This window comes from Furipterus horrens, unplaced genomic scaffold (assembly GCF_987537825.1).
Source record: "Furipterus horrens unplaced genomic scaffold, mFurHor1.1.pri manual_scaffold_11, whole genome shotgun sequence".
In the NCBI taxonomy this organism is placed as follows: Eukaryota; Metazoa; Chordata; class Mammalia; order Chiroptera; family Furipteridae; genus Furipterus; species Furipterus horrens.
Window position 1 is genome coordinate 64,472,494 of NW_028327181.1, and position 21,299 is coordinate 64,493,792.

The window sequence follows — 21,299 nt, forward strand, 5'->3', positions numbered from 1 at the left end:
CACGGCTAGCAAAAAAAAAAAAAAAAAGCAGCAAAACTGGAACTTAAATTCAATTCTGACACCCGCCCAGGGCTCCTCCTCTCACACTCCAGGTTCTCATCCCTGCAACCTGGATGAAACAATGACCCTCAGGTAGGCCAGGACCCCGCTTATAGAAGTCATAGGTAGCTATAACCGCCGGGAAAAGACCCTTTGACCTCACCCCCTGCCGTCCCCGGAGAGATCTAGATCAACTCGAGGTGGCGGGCGAGAGAACCAGTCCGCAGGGCGGCGGCGGGCACCGGGCGAGGCGGTACGGCCAGCGGAAGAGGCTCAGGGCTGCTGCGCCTTCAGCAGCGGAGTGGGGTGGGTGGGGCCGCGTGCAGGGCTCCCGCCCCCTCCCTCCCTCCCTCCCTTGCCTTCTAGGTTCCCGGGCCGGCGACCCACGGAGTAAGATACTGCGGGAGCTGGACAACCTCATACCCGCTCTGGCGAAGCGTCCCAGAGAAGCGGCCCAGCGCTCGGAGACCGGGCACTGAAGAACCTCTGGGACCTTCGCCTCCCCGCCGGCCGGCGCAAAGCCGGAGCATCCGCAGAGTCCCAGGCACTGCTGACCGTGGGCGGGCTTCCCCCAGCGCCGCAGCTCCCCACTCCCCCGCGCTCCGAGGCAGGGGCGGCGGCGAGATGGCCGCGCATGTGGGCCTCCTGCTGCGCGCCCTGCCGCTGCTGCTGTGGGGCGGCCTGGACGCCCAGCCCGCGGAGCGCACAGGCCAGGAGCTGCGCAGGGAGGCAGAGGTAAGGGGCGTGTGCGGGGCGGAGTGGGTCTGCGTACCCGAGAACCTCCAGAACTTTGCGTTCAGGCCACCCAGCCGTCCCATCTGAGCTGACAACCTGTGTTACCCTCCCCCTGTCCTCCGCACCCGTCACACTGGCACACAAAGAACCTGGGGCAGCATTCTCCCCCCCCCCCCCCAGCCCCGCGTCCGGGCTGGAACCACACAGGCACGCGGATCTGCAGGCGTTTTCCCCCACGGGGGAAGGAGGGACAGACAAGATGGGACAGACAGAGAGAACAACTCAGAGAGAGGGAGCCCCTGCACCCCAGTTTGGCACGGAGGCACTGCCTGTCACCGCCTAAGCTGGGGAGACTCGGCAGTTCATTCATCGGATGTCCCAAGTCCTCCCGGAGTATCAAACACTGTGGGGGCCCCTCGGTTGGTGCGCTGTGGAGGGCACCGCTGACTGGGCCAGGATACCGGTGACAGAACTGGCTCTGGGCAGGTGCTGCCACTAACCAGGTTGGGCAAGTCAGCACCCAAGCTCAGAACCAGTTTCTTCAACTGTAAAATGGGGGGGGGGGGGGGGCTACTCTCAAGAGTTACTTCTGAGGAGCTTTAAACAGGGCTTCTGGACTGAACTTAAGAAGGGGGGGCAGGAAGGTGGAGATGGACCTTAAAGCTTTCCCATTTCATTCCCTCCTTTGAACTGGACTGCTTGCTCTAGGACACCTAACACAGAACTTTTTGTGAGGTAGGAGTGGGGCTGGACTTGAGACATCTATTTCCTAGATTAAGATGATTGTAATAATCCACCACTATCATTTCTTTCTTCTCCAAAGAAGCATTTGCTAGTCTTGCCCTGTTCAGAAATGGCCAGAATTTCCCCTTCCCTCAGCATGGAATGGGCTTGGCTCTACACACCGTCCCGTGACAAATCAGGACGGATGCAGGACTAGAAGCCCCCAGAGTGTTCCTAACTCTTCTCAGGAATAGGACTGGGGTCTCCACTATTTTAAGGCAAAGAGACCCCTGTTAAGTTCCAAATTATTGAGCCCCGTGCTCTCCCCTGAGACTCCTGCTCACCTAAGAGCATCATTCCTTAAAAAGAAAGAAAGAAAAGAGCATCATTCCTGCTCTAAAACTGCCAGCTGAGAGCCTCTCAGTATCCCCCCACTCTCCTTTGCTAGAAGAGGCAGGCTGAATTTGGGGGGCTGAGGAGGGCTCTCGCGGCATCACCCTCCCTTCTATCAGCCAGCTCCTATCTCTGCCCTGGGATGTCTTGGGAATGACCCTGCTTCAATAAGGAGGTCCTTTCTCAAATTTCCCTTCCAAGCACTGGTCTCTTGGTCTGTGCTCTCTGCTTAAGGACATTTAAGAATCACTTTTGTTTCTCTGAATTTAGAATTTCCATCAAGTACAGAATCTTTGTGGTCCCAGGAGAAAGTTTCTGTCTACCAAGCCAAGGCTTGTTAAGAGTCCCAACCCACCTCCCCCCAAGTCCAGGTCCCAGGCATCCTTGGCAGGAGAACAGAGACAATATCTCTGCCACTCATGCCTGTGGTGGCCCCAGAGGAAGAGAATTTCATCTCGGGGGTGTGCTTTGGAAATGTAATATCTAGCAGCTTGAGTCTCTTTCAGTCTTTTTAACATAAGTGGGGGGGGGCATTTTTAACTCTGAAAACAAGAAATATTTTAAAAACAAAATACTCTGGAAATGTGTAATGGGTGTGTAGTGTCTCATTATGCCTATGCATGTACATACATATGTGTTTAAATGTAAATTAATGTGTGGGTCAGTATGTCTATATGTGTTTCTGCATATGGTCAATTGCATGGTCTTCAATGTCAGACAGACCTGTGTGCAAATCATAGGTTTAACCTCTATGAAACTCACTCAGTTTTCTTCTCTGTACAATGGGGGTTAATAACACCTATTTCAAAAGAATATTGTATGGTTTCATTGAGATCAGCACAGTCCCTAGGACACAGAGAGCTGTCTGTAAAAGGAAGTTGCCCTCAGTGTTGTTGTTGTTAGTATCTTCATCATTATTTTAGAGAATAATAAGGCAGCTATTCTCAGCATTGGACACCAGACAGCGCAGGGCTGTAGTTCCTGAGATGGTGTTGCAGTTACTATGGCTACATTACACATTTCCTTGAAACTTAGTAAAGTCAAACAACCATTTGTTATGTTCACAGATACCGTGGGTCAGAATTTCAAACAGAGCACTTCAGGGCAGCTTGTCTTTGCTCTACAGAGTCTGGAAATGGCATCATCTGAAGGCTGTTTACTCATCGACCTGGTGGTTGGTGCTGGCTGTCAGCTGGGGGCCTCAGTTCTTCCCCACGTGGGCCTATCCACAGGGTCTCTCCACATGGCTAGTTTAGGTTGCCTCAAAACTTGGTGGCTGGGTCTCCAAGATGGGCGTTCGGTGAAAGAGAAAAAGGGTGGAGGAGAGAGAAAGACAGAAGAACTTGTGCCCTCCTTATGACCTAAACTAAGTTGGGTAGCATCACTTCTTAGCAGCAGTCACAAAGGGGAGGGACCTGGGACCCCACAATCGGTGGGAGGAGTGTTGAAGTCACATTGTAAGAAGAGCATGGGAACAGGAACTGGTGTGGTCGTTTAGGGAAATCCAACCACACAGGGTGAGGCCCGTGATCACACCGCTTCTCTGCTACGTACAACTCCCTGACCTCGGTGCAGGGAACCACACAGCACAGCAGTCCTACTGAGCTCATGGGCAAAGGTCAGATTTCAGGATGTAGAAGGAAAGAAATAATAAAAGCAAGCGGTGTGATGTTATTTCCTTCACTTACCCAGGCTGCAGTTTCCTCCACTGTAAAATAAGGGAGTTAATTTTCTTCAAGGACTTTTAAGATTCTCTCTATTGCAAACATTCTTTGGTTTTGGAGTGTGTGTATGCCTGTGCATGTGCGTGTGCATGCGCATGTGTACACAATTCACCTGCCTGTGTGCCCGTGTCTGTCTGTCTGGATGTGTCCGTGTCCCCACATCTCTGTGTGCATCCCTGTGCCCTGTGTGCATGGCTGTATGTGTCCCCTCTGTGCATACAAAGTAATAAAGTTGAGGACTTTGTGGAGTGGGCTTTGCCTGGGAGGAGACTGACTGCTTACAAAGCTGCATTATGAAGAAGTCCATTGTTGCCCACTTGGGAAAACTAGGGCCGCTCACAACACTAGTGAATAGGAAGGGCCTCCACTGCTGAGTTGCAAGACTGAGAGTTAATAAATGACATCACCCTGGCTTCACTCCCATTCCCAGCCGGGCCCTGCCCTATTCTTGGGCGACACAGACGGTCCCAAGGGATCCATTTACCATGTTTTGTTCAGACCTTCCTTAGGCCCACCAGGCAAGAGTGTCCAGGACCTGCCTTCCACTCAGTGGCCTGCATACATCTGCACAGCTCCTCCCGGGGTGCCAGACTACAAGGAACTGGGGAGTTTGTTTCTCCAGGGAGATATTGGAGCTTCTGTCAAGTGTCCACTCCCCCCCCCCCCCACCCCCGATGCAGTGTCTGTTTCTCAGACTCCAGAGCCACTCATTTGACTTTTTGTGAGTCAGAAACCCAGAAGCCCGGGTGTGGAAGCCATTCCCAAGAGCTCAGCTCAGTGACTCATAGGTACAGGGTGCACAGAAGTGCAGAGGAGGCTCTGAAAGGTCCCAAAAGACCACAAGTTGGTGAGAAAACAGTTGTCAAGCCAGCATGGAAACCAAGAAATCTAGCAAAAACTGCATGGTGGAAGCAGGAACAAAGAAAGGAGAGACAGGCAGACAACTCTTCCTAAACCTGACCTTGATTAAGGCATTATTTTGTGCCTTAAATTTAGCCCCACAAGCCTAGTGAAGACCAAATGGTCCCTTCATCATGGTCATTTGACATTAGAAAAAGGACAAGATAGGGTGTGGATGGAGACTGGCCAGTTAATGTTTTCCAACATCCTTCTGGACAGAAGATAAAAGAAGGAGCAGGGAGTACAGGCAGAGGCATCCAGGTTACACCCGGACAGAACTCTGTGGATCTGAGACTAGAGACAAAGGAAAGGAAGAGCAGTGAAAGGGAGTCAGACAGAGGGAAGGGCAAACCTTCGCCCAAAATAATGGAAAGGGGCCAAGTTGGCCTCACTGCCCGGAAGCCCTCAGTAGACCGCAGGGGCCAGAGAGCAGAAGCCAAGCATCCTGGAGTCAGATATTTGTCTTTGTGAAGGAACACGCTTCAGTCCTGTTGAATACCTATGGCTTGTCAGGCACCTGGTTGGGAGCGCAATGGAGATGTGATTCCAGCCTCTGTTGAAAGCCAAGTCCATGACCCAGGAAGCTTGGCTTCTTCCCTCTGCTCTGCCCCTGGACCTGCTTGCAGAGGAGACAGAAGGAAACCAGCTAGAGAGAGCCCCAGTTTTGCCTTTTTCTTCTTGGAGGGCTGACTCCCCAGTGGGGAGGATGGCTCAGCCCCCGCTCCTTCTGTTTTAAAGCCCCGGAGTCATTGCTGAAATGTGAAATAAAACATCCTGTGTGAGAGGGTTCAGACTCACTTACGGGTTCTGTCACTCACTAACATGCTGCGCTCCCCTGAGACTGACTCTCTTCATCCTTAAAATGGGAATAACACCACCTTTCCTGTCTATATTCTCGCAAGGTGATTGTGAAGCTCAAAGAAGCCGTGATCCCCCTTAAAAGCTCTACGACAGTGAAGAGCTCCCTGTATTCCTGATTACCAGAAAACATTTTTATTTATTGGACATGCAAGGCAGAATGCCAACTATCATCCCTTGTGTCTTGACTTGGCTAAATAATGCAAAAGATGTATTGAATGATAAGCACAGTCACGTGGAGTCACCATGAAAATACTAAAATCATAACGAAACAAAAGGAGATGGAATAAATCATAGGTGAAGCAACACGGTTGCTGTACGAGCTTGCCATTGTGCAAGTTTTTCATTCCTGGTTTCATTTTTGCTGCTGCAGTTCTTTGATATGGAGGGTGTCACAGCAACTCTGTGGACCTGAGACTTGGGGGGCTGGTCTCTCCTAGACTGCCAGCACTAAAGCTTTGTGACTCAAGAGGGGAAAATGATGTTTTTAGTGGGACAATTATCATAAAGCTTTCCCTAAGCATCTTCTTACTGGATTTTCATTGTGCTCCTATAAGAAATATAAGCAGTATTCTTCTCCCCCATTTTATGCTTTGGGGCACAGAGAGGTTGAGTAACTTTATCATTGTTCACACAGGTAATCAGTTGCAGAAGCAAGGCTATAATAATAGACAGAAGTAGAGTATATCTTAGCCCTAATCCAGCCCCCTCACTTTACAGAAGAGGAAACTAAGGCCCAGAGAGGCACAAGGCTTGCCCGGGGACACATAGCCAGCAGCAGCCCCAGGAATAATGCTTGAGACACTCAGCCCAGGCAGGGCTCTCGTCCTGCCAGGCCAGTGACTCAGAGTTCCTAAATCAGGCCTGGATTCACTTTGCTACACCTTACTGCTAGTCTTGCCCTGTTCAGAAATGGCCAGAATTTCCCCTTCCCTCAGGCATGGAATGGGCTGGGCTCTACGCACCCTCCCATGACAAGACAGGACAGATGCAGGATTAGAACCCCCAGAGTTCTGATTCCACTTAGCTCCCTGAGTTCCAGGAAGAACTTATTGTTTTACCCAAACACCCCAGCCACTCCCAGGGCTTTTCAGAGGCGACTTTCCAGGAAAGTGGCCCCAGCCATGACCAAGTGGGTGAGGCAGGTTGGCACCAAGGTTAGGCCCAAGCAGGGTGAATCACCGAAGGGGCACAGCCTTGGGCTTCCCCAGGGAGGATCAGTGGAGAACAGGAAAGAGAGAAAACCTGGTGTTTGAATTGCAAGGCAGAGGGGAGCAGCCCAGGTCCTACATCCATGAACGGGGACGGGAAGGCCTAGGGTGGAGCTCAGACAGTTCCTGAGAGGACACGGGCCCCCAGAAAAACTGCAGCCTGGAAGGGAAATGACTCCTCCAAGGTGGTTAGTGTCGAGCTGAGAGGAGAGCAAGAGCTCCAGCCTCTTTTCCTAGGATCCCTTTGCCACACTGTGCCCTGCCCCCCACCTCTGCTCAGGGGTGTTTCTCTCATCTCTGCAGGGGAAAGCAAGGCAGAGTAAATGGACTCAGAAGAGGATTAGGGACAGACAGATCCAGGAGCAGAGGTGTCTCAACCCTGCCTCCTCCTCACCAGGGACATAGGTCTACTCCCCTCAACAGAATTTTAGAGCACTCAGCACTGACAGTCTTAAGGGGACCCTTCCCTGTAATTAAAATTCTAATTATAGGTATATTAAACATAAAATAACTATAAGAGAGTTCTTAAGTCCTGATTATCTCCATAATAACACTTCAGTGCTTTTATGGTAGTATAAAATGTCAAATTCTTAAAATTTCTTTTTCTCATTCTTCTGGTGTCTCTTGGCTGGCGTCATGAACACATGCTCACTGCTTCCCAGGGATTCAGCTACACCTTGCAACTCACAGAGTCCCAGAGACGAGTCAGGAGAAAGACTTCCCCTCTGATGGGCCCCTGAAAAAGACCGCCACCCCATCCTATCCCCCACCCCACCTTGCCTGCCAAAGTGCCAGGCACAGGCCCAGCCAGGAAACAGGAGACACCGCTAGTAGACTTCCCCTCCTCCGTCCTCCCACTCTGTTCAAGGCTTCTTAGTTCCTGAACTGGAGCCAACTCCCTGATAAGGGTTGGGTGGGTTCTCAGGGAGGGACAAAGGGAGTGCCAGCCTGTTGGCCTGTGACCCAGTCTCTTCCAAATTACTCAGCAAAACTTTCTATGGAGACATTAATTTCCTGGCTTTCCTTAAAAAGCCACTCTCTCCATCCTCACCAGGGAAAGGGAGGAGGCAAGGGAGAGAGAGCTAGGCACCCTGGCTGGGGTGAGGCAATCCTGGGAGAGAGCACCTGAATTGAGAACAGAGATGTAACTGCCTTATTCAAAGCAGTTCCATCTTACAGATGGGTTGCACTCCAAAAGTTTGCTGTTACTTTTCCCTGTAAGTTAAAGCAGCTAGATCAACTGTTTGTTGAGCATTTACTATATAACAGGCCCTATACTGGGTGTGCATTGCTTTATTTAATCCTTCTGAGAATCCTATGGGGGTTACTCTTGTTCTCACATTGTGGGTGAGGAAATGGAGGCTCAGAGAGGTTAAATAAGTTGTCCATGGTCACCCAGCAGAGTCAGGGTTGGGAATAGATTCTGGATTCCAAGCCCAGTGGCTACTCCATGATGCCACACTATTTTGAACAGTAAATAGTCTTCCAGATTAAGTCACTAGAACTCCTTTACTCCATTATGCATCCCAAAATAGTGCACATGTGCAAAGGGAAAACAAGAAAACAATGGTGCTGAAATTGTAATAAATCAGTGCTGAAGAACAATAAAACGGACTGGGGAAGTGTTCTGTTGTCTAGAATAAGGGCTCCTCATGGAAAGTGGTTTTATTGCAAAGAGGACCTGGAGGTCTCTAATGGTGTATGGAAATCCACAGAGAGAAGGCTGGATACTTGCAAAGCTTTAGGGGCTTGTGATTTTGGCTCAGTGTCTAGTTTCATTCCAATTTAGTGCCTTTTCTTAAGGCAGCAGCTATGATTGAAGTTCACTGGAGTTAAGAAATAGAGCAAAGAAAAATGAGTAAGAGAACAAGGAAAACAGAAAAGTATTTCCATGTAGGTAAAACAGCAAGAAGGGGTAAAAGTGAAGAGACATTGTATGTCTGTATGAGAATTAAGCAGCGAAGGTGACATTAGAGAATCCATTCCCGGAGCTTTTATCAGTGAAAAGGGCAAGCAGGGAGCCCCGTACATTGGTTCCCCCTCAGGGTAGGACTGGTGATGGGTAAGGACAATGAATCACACACTTCTCTCCACCGGCTTTCTAGGGCTTGGTCACTGAGGAAGCAGCGTCCAGGTATGTGAGGGTGGGCACTGAATAAGAGGTATTTGGGGGCGGGATGTTCTTGTTATATAATTTCCTGAGGAGATCTCATCCCAATCCATAGCTTTACATCGTCTCCATGCTGAGAGATTCCAGCTTCCTGCCTGAGCCCCAAGATCACACGGCCAGTACCACTGGGTATCATGACTTCACCTGACCCACACCACCCTGATCTGTTCCTCCTTCAGGCTTCCTCATACAGTAAATGGCATCATCTTCCAAGGCAAAAATGTGGAAGCCATCCTGGTTTCCTCCCTTTCTTTATTCCCCACAATTAATCCACCACGAAGATGAAAATAAAACTCACATTTCTTACCCCAGCAGACAGTCCGCCTCTCTCTCTGTGGTCGTCACACACCCTGCCGCTCACACTCACTGGGCTCCCGCCTTCTTCTGAAACAGGCAGGCTCATTCCTCACTCAGCTTTTGCATTGGCTGCTCCCTCTCTCTGCCTGGAACCCCTTTTCCCACCTCATTGCATGGCTAGTTACTTCTCATTTTAAAAAAGATTTTGTTTATTTACTTTTGGAGAGAGGGGAAGGGAAGGAAAAAGAGAGAGAGAGATACATTCATATGAGAGAGAGACCTCAATTGGCTGCCCCTCGTGTGGTGCCCAGGGGCAATCCAGGCATGTGCCCGACTAGAATTGAACCTGCGACCTTTTGCTTTGTGGGACAACGTCCAACCAGCTGAGCCACACCGGTCAGGGCTGCTTGGTCAGTTTTAAAAATGAGGAAACTAAGTTTCAGAAACATTGAATGACTTGTTCAAGACCATGCAGCTTGTCAGTTGTTGGTGTCCCGGAGCTAAGTCCAGGTCCATCTGACTTTGATCCCAGGATTTTTTCTGCTTTAGCTCATAGACCCTTGTTGGGACAAGAGGTGAGACCAGGCATGACGTATGTGCCATGAATGCTTGGAAACCAAGGGAGGGAAAGGATGCCACACAGTGGAAAAAGCTGACATTCCTCTCTCCCCCAGGCATTCCTGGAAAGGTATGGCTATCTCAGTGAACAGGCCTCCAAGTCTCCCTCCTCCACACGATTCAGCAATGCCATCAGGTAGGATGAAGGGGTATGGAGGACTTGGGGTGGTGGGGTACAAGCTTGGGTTACCTCCTCCCTTGTGGGGGAAGGCGGCCCCCCAAGTGGGTCCAGGGTGCCATACCTCATTGTTCCTCCCCATGCACCCACTCACCCCTTACCCCATCCCGGCCTCCTGCTGTCTCCAGGGAAGCTCCCCACCCTCACCACTACCACCTACCCACCCTCCCCTTGTGGTCCTTTAACTCAGTTCCTCCTGACAGGGAGTTCCAGTGGGTGTCCCAGCTGCCCATCAGTGGTGTGCTGGACCCTGCCACCCTGCGCCAGATGGCACAACCCCGCTGCGGGGTTGCAGATACTGACAGTCAGGTGGCCTGGACCGAGAGGGTCAGTGCCCTGTTTTCTGGACGCCGGGCCAAAATGCGTAGGAAACGCTTTGCAAAGCAAGGTGAGCACTGTGAAAATGTAGCTAGGATGGGATTCCCCACCATCCTGAAGCCCCATGGCCAGAAAACCGGCTCAGCCTTGGACTGGGCTTTGTCAGTAACTTCTTCCCTTGGGCAGGGGAGGAGAGCACAGCGGGCAAATAGCACCTCTCGGACTTGAGGACCATGTTTGTGAATGTAGACATTTAAATCAGAATTATACCTGTGTTGGTGAATTGTCATTGTGCAAGTATTTTCTAGAGCAAACCCCATTGAGTCCACTTAATTCCTTGGTCAATCTGCTCTGCAGGGCAGTTAAACTGTTGTCAACATTTTTCTTTATAATTTACTGGAGTTATTTTCATCAGAATCAGTTCTTTTTCATAAGAATTATGCAACAAAGATGCGATTCATCTATTAGTTTGATCTGGTCCATAGCACATTTTTAACAGCTTTATTGAAATAGAATTCACATACCATACAATTTGCCCATTGAAAGTGTACGGTCCAGGGCTTTTAGTATATTTGCAGAATTGTGCAGCCATCACCACAATCTAACTCCAGAACATTTTCATCACCTGAAACAGAACCCCATGCTCATTAGTAGTCACTCCCTGTTCGCCCCTCCCCCCAGCTCCTAGTAACCATTAATCTATTTTTTGTCTCTATGGATTTGTCTATTCTGAACATTTCATCATAACACATTTTAGACATTACACTTCCTGCTGTTATGATTTAATTTTGTTTCTTCCTTCTCTTCTCTTCCTCTTCCTCTGTCTTTGGCCAAATTCAATCTCCCAAGGTCAAATGTTACTGATCTAAGATCTATAAAGACTTTATTCTTTTGTTAGTTTTTGATCCACAAGTCTTGCCGTGTGTGATTTAACATCTTGGTTGTTTTTACTAAGTTGAATTTTCTCCAATCAATTTTTGCAGTTTTCAAGATTTCTAACAAAACGGGGCTGTTTAGTCAGCTTTTCGTCTGTAATTAATTTTACTATCTCACCTTCTTGCACCCCAAGGGAGCAAGTGATGGAGCCTCCGTCACTGTCCAACTCGAAGCATCCCTTGTGGATGGAGATTAGGGCTAAGGCACCTCTGAGGCAGATGGCTTCCCCCAACCAGCCTAGGCCCATTCCCTTGTCTGACGCTAACCCATGGTCCAGACAGTGGTGGCAGCATTAGAAAGAGAATTTCCCTTGCGGTCACAAAACGACCCACAGCAGCTTCCCTTTCTTTACCTCCTGGGTGGGAAAATATTCCCTAGAAGGAAACTGTGGGCTTGGCAGGCGCTGAGCACTTCCTGTGCCTTAGGAAAGCAAGTGTAATAATAACAGTGAACACTCACTGAGCATTTATGATGTGCCAAGCACAGTTGTAAATAGATTAACTCACTTACTCCTGTGATAACCCTATGAGATAGGTACCGATTTTACCTTCATTTACAGATGGGCAAAGTGATGGACAAAGAAGGAGCTTAAGCAACTTTCCCAGGGCCAAACAGCCTTCTTGTTGTTGGGAGGGTTAAGTGACGGTCCACATGTGGAAACCCCCAGAATATGGGTCGGTGCTTAAAAAATGATGTGGGTTCCTATGCCAGTGATTTTCCATTATGTGGGTGAATGCTGTGCTGATGAAGCGGGGTAGGGTTGCCAGGTAAAATAGAGGATTCCCAGCTGAATTTCAACTTCAGATCAATAACAAATAATTGGTTTGTTTTTACATACTTTTATACTTAAAAAATTACTTGTCATTGATCTGACATTCAACTTTAACCAGACATTCTATATTCCTATTTGCTACATCTGGCAACCTCGTTCCAGATGCCTGCTCCCCTCTGTGCCTGCAAGGCTGATTTTCAATCCCCCTGCCCCCTCACAGAGCTAAGGGTGGGGAGCACAGGGGTGGAAATGGGGCAGAAAAGGAAAAAGTGAACGGATGCTTACTGAGCACCCAGCACGTGCCTGGCAGCTGCAGGTTGCTATTTTATTTCTACCATGGGGGAAGGCTCATCAACCCCACTTTGCAAACAGGGAAACTGAGGCTTGCGGGGATTCTATAATTTGTTATATAAGGTTGTAAGTAACGGTACTGAGATTCCAACCCTGCTCTTTCCCCAGTAGCAGTTGCCCATGTCCTCCCCAAGCAAGGAATCTAGCTCTCCTCCCTGCCCATCTTTTTTCTCTCCTCTTCCCTTTTGGATTTTAGATTAAGGGTGTGAGGTGCCGTGCCAGGTGCTCCCATGGCCTGGGGCTTGCCATGGAAACCAGCCCTGCTCAGCCAGGGACTGGAATGGGGCCTGCAGTGGCCAGCCTGCTCCACGGGCACAAATCAGGAAGAAGGCAGGGGACAGGGCTCAGGCTGCTGGCCCGGCGGTTCCTTCCTTCCCGGCAGGCACACCAACAACCTATCCCCTACTCCCCTCCCAAGGAAAATAAAATCAGTCATTTTCTCTCAATTCCTGTTCCTAGTTGTCCTGCTCATACCCCCCCCCCCACACACACAGTTGCACCTTCACTGGCTTATCCTTGAGTGAGGGGCACCCCTAACTGCAAAGAGGCTGAAGGAGCTGCCTCATAGTTTTCTAGAAGCTGGAAGGTTGGAGGTGGGGAGGGGGAGTCGGGGAATTGGTTACCCATAGCAGGGTGTGCAGAGCCCAGCACCAGCCCTCCCATAGCCCAGTGAAGACTCACAGGCACTGGAAGTCCCTGTGGGGGCCCAGGGCGCCTCTAAACACCTCGCCTCTCCTCCCTTACAATCCTTCCCTCTTCCCTCCCTGAGGGTTGGCCACTGGCTGGGAGGGGTTGGGTGCCTGCCAGGCCAAACAGGCCCTGGGAGGCAGCATTGCCTTGAATGGAGCTTGGCTCAGGGGTGAGAAAAGGGACATTCCCTCCCCCACTTCCATGGGGGATGGAAAGAGGGAAAGGGTGCCCAGCTCCTCTGTCCTCTCAGACCCTTCTTTCCATCCAGAGAGTTGTAGCTCCTGCAGCGCCCCTGCTTTGACCCACAGGAGCCGTGTTCAGGCAAATGTATGTGCCTTGAGTCTTAGCGAATACACCTGCTTACCTATGTGGGGTAGTGGAACATGCACTGTGTTAGGGGGCAGGGTCTGGGCTCCTACTCACATGGTCTATGACCCTGGGGACGTTTCTTCCCTGGTCCCATGTTCCCCAAATAGAGGAGAGGTTGAATGAGGAAATGGCGAATGTACACCTCACTCCTCTTGCCTGGTTCAGGCAAGCACTTCCCTAGGACAAAGGGGCAGGTGGCTTGAACCTTCGGCTGCCCCCCTCAAGGGGAGAGGGGGCTCTGCCTACGAGCCTGGTCTCCTAGCCTGCCCTGCCCACTTGTCACCCACGCCCCAGGGATCTGGCCCATTTGAGAAACTGAAGCCCCCAAAACATGATTCTTGTGTGTTCTTGAGCCCAGGAGTCCTGCCTCCAAGCTGTGAGGCTTCCACTTGGGGTCACAGTCTCAGTCCCTGAACTTACAGGGCTCAGAAATAGCCCACGGAAAACTCAGAACATGGCCTTCTCAGCACCCCGGTCCTGGGTGTGTGGTATACCGGAGCTGGGCCCAGACTAGCTGACCTGGGGCTCAGGCAGGAGGCCTGAGTCTCAGGCCTCAGGGAGCAGTTGCGGTTCTGGGCAAAGGAATAGAAACACTTAACTAAGTGGAGATGGAAAAATTTATCTCGGTCATTGACAAAACACACCCTTTGTTCTTATTTGTTTTTACCTCAGAGCTCTCGAGTCCCTGAGGAAGTGAGGGGGAGGGCGAGGGGTCAGGGAAGGACCTCGAATAAATGGGTCTTGTGGTCGCTGCCCCAGGGCAGCAGGAGGCAGCGGGAGGGTGTGAGGGGCGGAGAGGAGGAAGGCAGGGACCGGCTGTGACCCTGGTGGCCCCACCTCTCCACCCTGACACAGTGAGCAGGGGCTGGAATTTGCTGCCAGAAGGAGGAGCAGAGGGATTTTCAGGCTCAGCCCAGGCTGTGGGGATGGAGAGCAGGGACCAGAGGGGTCCTTCAGGTCGGGGGCTCTTCCTAGGCAGAGGCTGCATCTCCCCCATCATACTTTGGAGGGGGATGCAGCTTGCCAAGGTCCTAAGGGTCCTCCTTAGGCCAACCCAGGAGGCGGGACTCTCCAGGATGAGGGTAGCAGATCTGTCTGAGAGCAGCTACATGAGGCCTTCCCGGGGGCAAGGGCCATGTCTTCCCCACCAGATCAGAGGCTCCCTGGGGGAGGGCCTATCTCCCTAGCATGCGTGTCCTGGGACCAGCCCCAGGTTCTGATGTGGCGTCTCTCGGTGGCAGGCAACAAGTGGTACAAGCAGCACCTCTCCTACCGCCTGGTGAACTGGCCCCAGCATCTGCCTGAACCAGCAGTCCGAGGGGCCGTGCGCGCCGCCTTCCAGGTGTGGAGCAACGTCTCCGCGCTGGAGTTCTGGGAGGCCCCGGCCACAGGCCCCGCTGACATCCGCCTCACCTTCTTCCAAGGGGACCACAATGACGGGCTGAGCAACGCCTTCGATGGCCCAGGTGCTGACAGGGCCCCTCTCCCACAGGGCGGGAGGGGAAACCAACTAGGACAGGCGGTCTGTGGAGGGCGATGGAGCAGTTGCTCTCCCTGTGGCCTTGACCCAGCTGCATCCCCCAGCAACGAACCCTCAGTCTCCTCATCTGTCAAATGGGAAACAGTGGTCCCTGCCCGATTATGTCCCATAGGGCTGTCGGGATGGTCGGAAGGCGTTCTGCATGGAAAGTGCTTTGCAAACTCAAAAGAGTACTATCTATTCTTCTGAGGTCCCATCATCCACCCCCTGCCTCTAGACAAGCCTGTGCCTCTCTTGTTCTCCAGAAGTGGATGTTCTCCAGACCAAGGTCCTAAAAACATCCAGAGGCCATCACCACCCTACTCCTGCCCTCCCCCAACCCAGTGTCACAGTCACTGCCTCAGAGCAAGAGGCATTCTACCCGCTGGTGGCCACAGAAGAGTCTCACATACTCATAGCCCAGATGGTTCTCCTATTGGCCTCCAACTTGAAGGCTCCTGGCTGCAATTTAAACTGCTGTCCTCCCGTTCTGCCCAACACTAGCCTTCAGAAACTGAACGTAGGTTATCTATGCATCCTCCTAATCCTCCCCACTGAGGAGTAAGCAAACCTGATCAGACCTCTCTAGGTGGGGACTTAGGGGCTGTGTGGCCTGGGAACTTGGTCTCCCATCCCCTTGCACTCTCCCGCTTTCCATCAAGTCTACTCAGAGCAAAGACACTTCCAGGCTGGACCAGGGTAGGGCTGGGAGAAATCAAGGCTTTTTGAGAATCCACATGTAGGACACACATGGGCTTGCGTGTAAATCATTTCACCCATGATATCTATGTGAGATGTTTACATCTGTTCCCAGGTGGAGTCTGGTAGCTAAGACAGCACTGGACTGGGAGTCAGCTCTCTGATGTGAGACAGGTGCTTTTGTCTTTTTGAGTTCAGGCCAAAACCTGCCCATCTGTCCCTCAAGATTATTGTGAGTTGAATGGAGAGGCAAACATTGCTCAAAACAGTTCAAAGCACATTCAAAATAGGAGGCATTTATTCCTCCTACACATGGCCAACTCTCCATGCTCCATGAGGCTCTCCTTTATCCCCCCCTTTTTTTTTTATCCTCACCTGAGGATAAGTTGTTTTTTTAAAAATTGAGTTTATAGAGAGAAGAAAGGAGGGAGGGAGGGACAGGGAAAGAGAGAGAGAGAAAGAAAAAGAGAGAGAGACATTGATCGGTAGCCTCCTGTACACGCCCCGACCCGACTGGGGAGCCTAGGTATGTACCCTGACCGGAGATCGAACCTGCAACCTTTTGGTGTACAGTACAAACTGAGCCACCTGGCCAGGGCCATGAGGATCTCCTTTAATGTTAACCTCCCGACCTTTGTCAGTCCTAGTTGGCCTGGGCTCCAGAAGGCAACACTCACTGGAAGGACCCTCAGAGGCCTCTAGGCCAACATTATCCCAGTGCAGTTTGCTGACCCCTGCCCCCGCAGAAAGTGAATTGTGAGGGTGGGTCCTGAAAACTGCATGACTGATAAGCTCCATCTGGGGAACCTACAAGCTTGAGAATCACTGATCCAGCCCAACTCCCTCTGCTCACTCCTATTAAAAGCAGGGAGGTAAAGACCCACAGGTAGAGGGGCCCTGGCAGAGGCAAAGCAAGAAGACAAGAATATGTATGATTTTTATGAAAGAACCTGTTCATACACATAAACACACCCAGCGCCCAGATCAAGAAACAAACACTACCAACACCCTGGATGGTCCCATCATGCTCCATTCTGGGGTAACCACTGTACTCACTTGTAGATGTTTTAGAAATTAATTCCTATGTAGCATTTATTGTATGCTAGATACTAAAACTAAGTACATGTAACATACACAGATACATTCCTTTTTAATCCTCAGAAAAAAACCCTGTGAGGAAGAACCTCATTATCATCACTCTTATTTTCAGATTAGGAAGATAAGGCACAGACAGGTTAAGATATTTGCCCAAGGTCACACAGCTCAGAAATGGTAAAACCAGGATTGGAATTCAGGCAGTTTGACCCCATGCTGTATGTACACCTCGCTGCCTCTTAGCGTCCATACCCCACAGCCTAGTCATGTGTTCACTGCTCCACACTTCAGCTTCTGCCAGACTTAATTAGGAGGGAAATTATGCAGCAGGAAACAGCCTCCTACATCCCAAGGGCTTCTGCGTTTGGCGATGGGAGCCTGGGGGCGTCGTGGGCGGTGGCTCCCCCTGACTCTCCGCGCCGCCTGCAGGGGGCGCCCTGGCGCACGCCTTTACGCCCCGCCGCGGCGAAGCTCACTTCGACCAAGACGAGCACTGGTCCCTGAGACGCCGCCGCGGGCGCAACCTGTTCGTCGTGCTGGCGCACGAAATCGGCCACACGCTCGGCCTGACTCACTCGCCCGCGCCGCGCGCACTCATGGCACCCTACTACAAGCGGCTGGGCCGCGACGCGCTGCTCAGCTGGGACGACGTGCTGGCGGTACAGAGCCTGTATGGTGAGCCCCGGATCCGTGCCGCCACTGGCCCCACCTCTGCCCCCCCCCCCCCCAAAACACACCGCACCGTCCCCGAGCTTTGTTTATAGTGCTTGGGTCCCCAGCCCTCAAGTTGGATCCCCGATCCCAAGCTCAGGAAGCTGGCCTCCGCCGGTCACGGGTCCTTCCAAATTCTCAGGCTCCTCTGAAATCCGAGAAACTTAGTTACCTCGAGCTCCTGCACCCCCACCCCCCATGCTTGCCCCTTATCGATCCTAACGAATTTCTGTGCACAGTCCTTTGCGTTACAATTCCCGATTCCTGCACAACCCCCCGGCCTCCGCAGTTCCTCTCACATTCCGGCCCCATCACCCAGACCCAATGCTCAGTCCCACCTCCTTCCCCATCCCAGACCCTCATTCCTGCTCCCAGCTGTGCTTTCTGTCCAGTCCCCAACATTGATGCTGATGCCCAGTTCCCCCAAGGCTGGGCCTCTGCCTGGCAGCGGACTCAGAAAGATCTCCCCCATAATGAACTGGCCAGCACTGCTGCCCAGGGACCTGCCTGGACCCTGGCACCTGGGGCTGTCTCTGTCAGAGTGCCCGGGGTGCAGCGGGGCCAGGAGCCCTGGGTTCAAGTCTCTCTCCGATTCCTGATTAGTAGTTGCCCTGGGCAACTGAGAGCCTTCAGTTTTACCTTCTGAGAAAATAGATAATTGAGGGCCTGCTTACCTGACAAGCTTGTCGTACTAGTGAGTATGAATATGCCTTGTAGCCTAAGAAACCTACACACATGTCATAATAACAGCTGCTATTTCATGAGTGCCTACCACGGGCCAGGCACTTAACATACAACACATCCGTGAGGTCAGTATCTCTTCGTCCACAGATGAGGAGAATGGGGGTCAGAGAGGTTAGGTAACTGTCTGAGGTCACACAGCCAGGAAGTTGCAGGCCAGGATTCAGGAACTGCTGCCAAATTTTAAGCTTTTGGACTCTGCCTCACTCTCCTAAGTGTAGTGATGTAATTATTTTAAGTGCTGTAATTAACGCCACTTGGGCCCCTGAACTCTGCCTTCAAGCCAACTGCTTTGTCCAGGACTCAGAGAAGAGTATTCTCCACACTCCTCCGTTCCATCCCCTTGTTTGGTTCCCCACTTGAATTTTATCTCAGTTGGTGCCTCTTTCCCAGACTGTTTGATAGGAGAGACAGCTTCTGAATTTAGTGCTATGGTTAACATCAACAACCAAAGACAGTTCTTAACTCCCACCCCTGCTCTCCTTTGCTGCCCCTCCTATCAGAGAATGGTGAGAGAAATCAAGGCGGGGGCCGTGAGCCCTCGATACACACACCCCAACCACTGTGCATTTGTCCCCTCTTCTCTTTACCCATGCAGGGAAGCCCCAGGGGGGCTCTGTGACTGTCCAGCTCCCAGGAAAGCTGTTCACTGACTTTGAAGCCTGGGACCCCCACAGACCCCAGGGAAGGCGCACCGAAACCCAAGTTCCTAAATACTGCCACTCATCCTTCGATGCCATTACTATAGGTAAGTGGCCCCACCCATGCCTTACTTATTTCTTTCCTCTTCCCCCACATCTCCAGGGGTCTCCAGAGCCGAAGTTCAAGGTGGGGGAGGGTAGAAATGATAAAATCCAGAAATCCCAAGCCACAAGGATCCTACAAGGCAGCAAGCCCACACCAGGCAAAACACTGCTTTCTCCTGCACACTTTCCCTTCTGCCCCAGCTGTGCACACTGCATCCTCTCTGGTCAGTCTGGAAAGCAGGGTTCTAGGAATGTACCTTCCCTGGAAGGAGGCTGATGGTCACTACCCAACTCTCTCTTGTCTCTCTGGGCAGACGGGCAACAGCGACTATATATTTTTCAAGGGAGCCACTTCTGGGAGGTGGCAGCCGATGGCAACGTCTCAGAGCCCCGCCCACTGCAGGAAAGGTGGGCTGGGCTGGCCCCCAACATTGAGGCTGCCGCAGTGTCATTGGAAGATGGAGACTTCTACTTCTTCAAAGGTACCCACCCTGGGGCAGATGAGAACGTTGAGACCTAGAGAGGAAAGCTGTTCTGCCCAAGGTCAAAAGAGGGGAGGCATCTCAATTTCAGTCCAAAGTGTAGTTTGGGAAACTGGAGATTGCTTTAGTGGGGGATAGAGGAGGGGGTATCAAGGTTGTCCTAGAGAGAGAGGGTGGGAGAGTTTCAGAGAAGACTCTTTAGGGAAGCCCAGCACCACTCCTGAGCTCTGCAGTTCAGCAGAAAGTCGTACCTTCCTTGGAATCCTGTCTGTGTAAGGTTGGCAGGTCACTTAACTCTCAGAACTTGAATTTCTTGAACGGGGAAAACAATCCCTCAGGTTTGTTGGGAAGAAGGATGAAAAGAACGTAATGCCTGAGCAGTGTGCAGTAAATTACTTCAGTAAAGTGTTCATTCATTCTTCAACAGTGCCCTAGACACAGTAGGAGGTGTTGGGATACGTCAGTGAACAAAATGAAACTCCCTGCCCTCCTAGAACTAGTAGTAGTAGTGGTAGCAAAGAAAGCCCCATGGCCTTCCCTAAAGTCCCATCCTCACCAAGGGAGAGGACCCTGCTACCCAGGGAGGGGGTAGATATGTTCCTTTAGCACTGTCTGCCCTCTGCTGACACCTGCTGGAAGTCCAGGCCACAATAGTCCCTCCCCTACTGTTCATAACTAAACAGTAGTATGATCCATTTTTAACATGAATACTAACCACCTTGAGCTCCAACACAAGAAGGAGCAAGAGTCTGGGGGGACAGAGTTGGCGCGGAGGACCAAAGGTTGAGAGCTGCCAGGTCACCGTAGCTCTCCCAATGCCCCACAGGGAGTCGATGCTGGAGGTTTCAGGGCTCCAAGCCAGTGTGGGGCTCTCCACAGCTGTGCCGGGCAGGGGGCCTGCCTCGTCACCCTGATGCAGCCCTCTTCTTTCCTCCTCTGAGCCGCCTCGTCCTCTTCAAGGGTGCCCGCTACTATGTGCTGGCCCAAGGAGGGCTGCAGGTGGAACCCTACTACCCCCGAGGCCTGCAGGACTGGGGTGGTGTCCCTGAAGAGGTCAGCGGTGCCCTGCCCCGGACAGATGGCTCCATCATCTTCTTCAGAGATGACCGCTACTGGCACCTGGACCAGGCCAGGCTACGGGTGACCACCTCAGGCCGCTGGGCAGCAGAACTGCCCTGGATGGGCTGCTGGCATGTCAACTCGGGGGGCGCCCTCTTCTGAAGTCACCCCCACTTCTTATTGAACTGTTGGTGCTGTCATGGCCAGTGTGTGTTCCCTGCGCCGGGGGCAGAACCTGTCTTGGGAGCCTCTGAGCCTCCCTGCAGGAGACCCAGCAGTGAAAGTTTGTCTGCATTTGTTTCCTGGAGAATGTGGCATTGTCTCGGTGCTGTCCCCACCACATGCGGACAGGGCTGAGATCGATCCAAGGAGAAGCCAAAAAGGATCACGGACTCCACAGCCTTCTCCTCAAGGACTCTTTCCTCCCCAAGCCTTGGGGATTTCATTTTTTTCTGCTAAGGGTGCAGTTCCTGACTATGAGGCAGCAGCACTGGGCAACCAGGGAGGATGCAAATCTCAGCAGAGAGGTTGGGACCACTTTGCAAGAGTGTCACCTTCCCTTCAGGACCTTCTGCCTCAATTCTTGGAGAATTGTATTCTCTTTCAGCAGAGGCCCCACCCCCAGGAAGCCTGCATGGGTTGGATACAAGGATTTCCAACCTCAGAGGCCCCAAGGCAGATCAGGACCCAGAGCCAGAGGGAGACTGATGCAGTCCTGCTGGGCCCCAGTCTTTTGTGGGAGGCTGGAATAAAGAGATGTCTCTAGCTGGTGGGCCAGGGGCACAGATCAGCCTTCCTTAGAATAATTTCCAGTGAGAGCAGGTGGGCATGGATGCTGGAGAGGAGACCTGTTCTTCCCACTGAGCAAGGGCTAGCTGGCTGTGTGTGTGTGTGTGTGTGTGTGTGTGTGTGTGTGTGTGTGTGTGTGTGTGGTTGTGATGGGGAGAGGCCTGCCTGTCCCCAGA

At 51.8% G+C, this 21,299-nt stretch overlaps 1 protein-coding gene across 5 annotated transcripts; it reads left to right on the forward strand.

Annotated features, from left to right (window-relative positions):
* Positions 1-417: 417 nt before the first annotated feature.
* Positions 418-21,130, forward strand: MMP28 (matrix metallopeptidase 28). 5 transcript variants are annotated; one of them, XM_090257513.1, is made up of 8 exons: positions 418-774; positions 8,689-8,717; positions 9,725-9,804; positions 14,524-14,748; positions 17,025-17,270; positions 18,646-18,795; positions 19,108-19,275; positions 20,102-21,130. In XM_090257513.1, exons 1-8 carry the CDS (start codon positions 664-666, stop codon positions 20,494-20,496), a joined length of 1,404 nt encoding a protein of 467 aa, XP_090113639.1. In that variant the 5' UTR covers positions 418-663; the 3' UTR covers positions 20,497-21,130. The 5 variants fall into 5 exon arrangements, with proteins under 5 accessions (XP_090113639.1, XP_090113638.1, XP_090113642.1 ...); XM_090257512.1 differs by lacking the exon at positions 8,689-8,717 and adding an exon at positions 10,050-10,234; XM_090257516.1 differs by lacking the exon at positions 8,689-8,717 and adding an exon at positions 10,050-10,234 and having other exon boundaries at positions 20,236-20,398.
* The last annotated feature ends 169 nt before the right edge of the window (positions 21,131-21,299 follow it).